Source organism: Podarcis pityusensis (genome assembly GCF_964106645.2).
Source record: "Podarcis pityusensis genome assembly, chromosome: 5".
NCBI classification, from domain to species: domain Eukaryota; kingdom Metazoa; phylum Chordata; class Lepidosauria; order Squamata; family Lacertidae; genus Podarcis; species Podarcis pityusensis.
The window spans coordinates 9,171,687-9,177,990 of NC_138032.1; the positions used below are offsets into that span (position 1 = coordinate 9,171,687).

General features: G+C 44.4%; 1 protein-coding gene across 11 annotated transcripts in view; it reads right to left on the reverse strand.

The window, feature by feature from the left end:
* ATP11B (ATPase phospholipid transporting 11B (putative)) overlaps positions 1-5,224 on the reverse strand; it is an 86,569-nt gene extending 81,345 nt beyond the window's left edge. For 7 of the 11 annotated variants that reach the window (XR_013987029.1, XM_081007813.1, XM_081007812.1 and 4 more), the window contains exon 1: positions 5,087-5,224. Coding sequence is in view for 9 of the 11 variants with exons in the window: in XM_081007813.1 (XP_080863939.1) it covers positions 5,087-5,113 (27 nt within the window). In the remaining 2 variants the exon portion in view is untranslated. The remainder of the gene's footprint in view (positions 1-5,086) is intronic. The other 4 variants (XR_013987028.1, XM_081007815.1, XM_081007811.1 and 1 more) reach the window with 1 other exon arrangement.
* Positions 5,225-6,304: the final 1,080 nt, after the last annotated feature.

The window sequence follows — 6,304 nt, forward strand, 5'->3', positions numbered from 1 at the left end:
AATAATACAAGTGGGACCCGCAACAAATGTTAGGAGTTCTGTTGTTCAGAGTTCCAACCAACCTTGTTCTCCACTAGGAGACTCAATTCCACCCCACCTGCTTTTCAATTCCCCTCCCCCCCCCCAACAAACATACAATATGCTTATTACACAGTACTTTGCTGGGCATGCTCAGTCCTCATTGGGCTCTTAAGGTGGGTATGGGTTTTTTAATATATTTTTAATGTACTTTTTGTAACTATCAGGTTTCCCACAAGAATGCAGATTTTTCCCTTCTGGCTTCTCAGTGACCCCATTTTGGCTCCATTTTATGGTATTCACCATCAGAGTTCAGAATTAAAAGGGAGCAATAGGAAAGAACCACCATTCCATTTCTCAAGGAATGAAAATGCAAATAGGTAAATGGTATTATCTGGATGCTACAAAAACAATCCGGTTAAATAAATGAAATAATTAAGTTATCAAACCTTCCTCTTTGCTATGGTTGCTCAAAATTTTATTCATGCTGAATCTGACCTAACTTCTACACTCTTGGCAACTGCATTAAGCCTTGGATTTTAATCCAATTTCAGAACAATCGACTGTGCCGACTCTTCTACTTTGCACTGCAGATAGCCAATCTTTGGCAAGTGCACACACACAAGCTCCCTATATAGCCATTGCAAGTGCTATTGTGACAAGCTGGAGGAGTGGAACAGCTATTGGTTTCAACGGGGCACACTGATCTTACAATTCAAGACCCTATGCCATGAAGTATCCCATCCATCACATCAAATTGTTCACCATGGGGGGTCTAGTCTGGACCCCAGGGATGTCTGAAGTTCGATGAGGCTAAAGGAACTAATTGCCTTTAACTTTAAATTCCCTGCCTTATTGTACTGAAACACTAATTTTAATAAATTTTAATAAATCCTCCTTATGAACTGCTGCTTCCAACACACAAATTCAACTCTTGCTCAGCTTACACCTTTTTTTCAAATCCAAAGCAACCAAGTAAACATTCTTCCCACTGTGTTTTCAACAAGTATGCTACCCACACCTTGTCTCTACTGACAGGTATCTCTTCCCTATTCAAGGAACATTCATCTCCACACCTTGATGAGTTATTCTTCTTCCCTGCTATTCAGGAAGTGTTATGTACCTTGCCGCAGCAGCAGCAGCAACCCACAACAACAAAAACAGAGGAAGAGAACAACCTGGCTTTGAAGGAATAGCCATGTGGGATATCACAGGTAATAAGCGCTGCAATTTGAAAGCTAAGAAAATTGACTATCCCAATAAAAGGAGCTCTCCCATGAGGGTAGAAGTCTGCAAAAAAACAAGTCTATCAAACATGCATTTATTACATGCAAAACCCCCAGCTTTTGAGCTTGCAGATAAAGCATTCTCTCAGCACCACATTTAGCTTATTATACAGTGGTACCTCGGGTTACAGACGCTTCATGTTACAGACTCTGCTAACCCAGAAATATTACCTCGGGTTAAGAACTTTGCTTCAGGATGAGATCAGAAATCGTGCTCCAGCAGCGCAGCGGCAGCTGGAGGCCCCATTAGCTAAAGTGGTGCTTCAGGTTAAGAACAGTTTCAGGTTAAGAACGGACCTCCAGAACGAATTAAGTACTTAACCCGAGGTACCACTGTAGTATCTGGTAATATCGTAATAATGAATGAATAAAGTTAGCCCCATGTAAAAATTACTCATTGTAATGTTAAAAGGAAAAGATATCTGGTTGTTCATATGCAAGTGGCCAAAATACACAACCAAAGATTTGTTCGTTTTTTTAAAAAGGCAAAAGTTAAAAACCAAGTTCCCTCCACCAAACACACATAAAACTTTTGGTCATAAAACTGACATAGTACAGTTAAATACAACGGCCAGGGGGCCAAAATGTGAACTATTAAATGCAACTAAAAATAATTATATTTCTCTGCTCCCTGTTTAGAGCAGGGTTCCCACTGCTGAGATGTACAACTTTATGCCTGCCTTTCCACAGAGAGTGCCCAGTGTAGCTAATATTATTGAAAACTCAGGGTTTGCTTTTCTGAATTAAAATGAGAGACACACTGCACTCAGATGCAGAAAAGCTTAAACTGAGTCACACTAGAGGAGTCTACCACATGTTTTTTCTAAGAGAGTCACTGTTCTGAGCATGACAGTTGACTTGGAAGAAGGCAAAAGCCAGAGGAGTGAACTGTACAGTACAGAGAAGCATCTAGTTGGGTGCCTTCGGCTCACATGAGTCTTTAAGCTATTTCTCACAGCCCATTGGCAGATCTATCATAGCATGCTAGTGCCACCCTACACACATACAATAGTTTCAAGATTGTTGTGTTAGGAAGCTATTAGTTAGATGAACCCATAAATAAAAACAGCTATATGTAAGTGAAATATAAGACCAAGTATCAGTCATATCTAAAATATTAAGGCAGCCAAGATAAACCAAAAAATCTGAAAAACCTTTCCCAACAGCTGTAGTATAATAAAAAGAATCCATCCTAGACAACAGATTAGCAAACTGCACAGTGACAAAAATAACCCTTTCATAAAGAATTGTTCCTAGTATCATCCCAATGCGATAAAGTATCATTGGACTGACAACCAATATAAACTGAAGCTCCAACTGAAAATGCATCACTATATGGGCAGTTTGCAAAAAGCTGCCTCTCTCAAAATCTTTTAGAACAATTATAAAGATTCCTAGGATATTTATAAATAAACCACCACATGCTACTTTAACAATGGTATAAAAGCTAAGCTATGCAGTAAATGCAAATATAATCAATTGCAAAATGAACAGGATCTAAGCAAATGTAAGATACTGTACTTGAAACGTTTTTATTCATTTAGTATAAAAAGGTAAAGGTACCCCTGCCCGTACGGGCAAGTCGTGTCCGACTCTGGGGTTGCGCGCCCATCTCACTTAAGAGGCCGGGGGCCAGCGCTGTCCGAAGACACTTCCGGGTCACGTGGCCAGCGTGACAAGCTGCATCTGGCGAGCCAGCACAGCACACGGAAACGCCGTTTACCTTCCCGCTAGTAAGCGGTCCCTATTTATCTACTTGCACCCGGGGGTGCTTTCGAACTGCTAGGTTGGCAGGCGCTGGGACCGAGCAACGGGAGCGCACCCCGCCGCGGGGATTCGAACCGCCGACCTGACGATCGGCAAGTCCTAGGCGCTGAGGTTTTACCCACAGCGCCACCCGCATCCCTGTTCATTTAGTATAGCGTTCTATAAATTTAAGTACATTGTTGTGGTTTACTTCCTAGATGACTTATATGAGCAGACAGCTGATATCAATAGTTGTTTCTTCCCTTGTAAACAAGCTGCAGATTTACTGTCTGTTACCATATCACGTCACTGTTGTGTAGGCGTGTAACGCATTAGGACGCAACTCCCCTTAAGTCATTACTATCAATCCAACACTTTGTTCCAAAAAGCAGGAAGTTGTTGCATTTTGAATTACATTTATTACTTTACTTATTTTGTTGTAACAGTTTTCAAGAGCCTGAGTATTGAGAAATGAAGCTGTTAGAAGATAATCTTCTCTCTCTCTTGTTCTGAAGGCATCCCTGTCTAGGGAAGTTTTTAATGTTTGATGTTTTATTCTGTTTTTAATCTCTTGGGAGTCGCCCAGAGTGGTGGGGGAAAACCAGCCAGGTGGGCGGGGTATAAATAAAAATTTTATTCTTCTAAGAGGGAAATAGGCAAGAGACAACAGTCCTGACCCTCTGTACCAGAGCTTTCTAAAACTTTTTGAAGTTGGCTTGCAGCCTGTAGCAGCCAAAAGAATCTTATTCAAATACAGTATTTACAAACTTCCAATAGGCTTAAACTTTTGCCATTGCACAAAAGTGATCGTAATCCCTGGTCAAGCAATCAGGAAAGGCTCCAACAATGACTTCCCGGCAAATATCACTGCCATTTATCATAGTTGCATTCTTGGATCAGATACAAATTATTTTGAATCGTAATATCTTGGTTAAAAAGCCAGAACTTGCTGGCAATTGCAAGCTGTTATCATCAGCCCAAGAACTGCAGACCTCACCCCATGATTCATTCAAGATACAACGGGATCCTAAGTGTCTACTCTCTAGAAGGAATAATGGAAAATAAAATATTACATTCAATATTAAATAAAGTTATAGGTCCCGTTGTAGAGTAAAAATCTTGCCCCCACAAACACCTTCAGGCTTGTGAGTACCCCCAGGCTACTTCCTTCTCCACCTGGCCCCCAATCTAACTTTCCTCATATCTGTTTCCCTCACCTACTGCTACTAAACTGACTCAACCAATATGCTTAAATTTGAAAGTAGGAAATTGCACCTGTGGGGAGACAACAGCAAGCAGAAAGAGAAAAGAAGAAGATGCAGCCGTCACAAACCACAAGGAAGCGTTTTTAAACACACTAGGCTGAGCAAACTCAGATTTGTCACTGAGCAGGAAGCTAGCTACAAGATGTCCCACATCTCCCCAGAGAGCACACATGCATGTGCAAACTGGCGCACCCTTAAGAAAAGCCATTTCAGGCTTAGTCCTAAAAACTTAAAGGGAACAGGGCGCAAAAAGATGGGTGAGGTGGGCAGAAAGAGGACCCACTTAGCAGGTGCTGAAGTTGAAAGCAGGCAGGATATTTTGGGGGGGGGGAGGGAGTTAGCCCCCCCTTTCACCACTGGAAAAGTAACAAGTGGGGCGGGGAGAGAAAGAAAGCAAGAAACTAATGGAGGCAAGAAGAAAGGAGGGGGGGGGAGAGAATATAGTATATTACTTGAGGGGAGGGAGTGAGGAGAGGACACCCCCCCAAAAAAAAAGGACGGGAACGGGACCAAGCGTGACACCCGCCTCAGAAAAAGAGGGAGGGGGCGAAGAAAGAGAGAAGAGAAAGCTGAAGAGCCCCCCCCAAAAAAGGATGGGAACGGGACCAGGTGTGACACCCGCCTCAGAAAAACGAGGGAGGGAGAGCGAAGTAAGAGAGAAGAGAAAGTTGAGGAGGACCCCCCCCCCATACACACTTTCCTCAGTGAGGGGCAAAAGCGAGCCCCCTTTTCCTGAGGAGAGACCCCTCCCCACCCCAACGCCCCACCTACCAGCTGCTGCCGGATCCACCGCCACATCCCCTCGACGGGCCTCTTCGGTGGCTCCCAGCCCCCGCTTCTCCGCGGGCGAGGCTTCCCCTCCCGAAACCCCCCCCCACCCGCTTAAAATACAAAAACGGAAGCCGCCGCCCCTCAGTCCGGCACTAGCGTTGCTGCTGCTGCTGCTGCTGCTCGTGCTGCTGCTGCTGCTGCGGTCGCCTCCTCCTCCGCCTCCTCCGCCGTCGTCGTCTTTTTCTTCGTCTTCTTTCGCAACCGCCGCTCCCGCTCCCCATCAGCGCAGGGGCCGGGCGCTTCCCTTCAGCGGCAAGGCGGAAGCCCGGCGGCCGCCGCCGGCAGCAGCGGGGGCCCGGAGGAGGTGCGCCAGGCGCAGGTGCCGCTGCCGACGCCGCGGCCCCATCCCGGCCGCCATCCCGGAGCACCCGCTCGACGCCGCCTTGCGCCCGTCACCAAAAGGGGTCTCCCCGCGCGCCGGGACCCGCCTCGCGGAAGTGACGGCGCGCCGGGGGAAACGGGGCGGGGCCCGGCCGAGCGCGCGGCGGGGGAAGAGGCCCAGTCGGGAGAGAAGCGGCTGAGGTAAATTCCAGTCCCTTCCAAGCGCCGCCTTTCAAACTCCTCGCAGGCGTGTTTTTAAAGTAAGGTTGTGGGCTTTCCTCACGCCCCGCCGTTTTGTTTTTCTGTAAAAATGGTAATGATGATGATAGTTGTTGTTATTACTATTATTATTTTAAATATATAATATAAAAATAATAAGTTTTGTTTTTCTGTAAAAATAATAAAGATAATAGTTTTTTTTTAAAGATCTAATATAATAAGTTTTTCTGTAAAAATGGTAATGATACTAAGTGTTACTATTTTAAAAATCTAAAATAATAATGTCTTTTTCTGTAAAAATAATAATAATGATGATGAGCGTAAAAGACGGCCCCTATTTTGAGGGACTCCAAATTAAGAAAACACACCTCAGCACTACCCGTGTATAAGACGAGCCCCAATTTCAAACCTAATTTTTGGGTAAAAAAACCCCTAGTCTTGTGCATTGAAAATACGGTAAGTGGTGTTGTTATTTTTAAAAATCTTGTGTGGTTATTATTATGTTTTATCTCCAAAAAGAGTTGGAAATGTTTTGTTGACTTTTTATTATTATTGAACAACACCATGATCAGTAGCCTCCAACCTTTCCTCTGATGAAAATAGGGACGTCCTACTCAA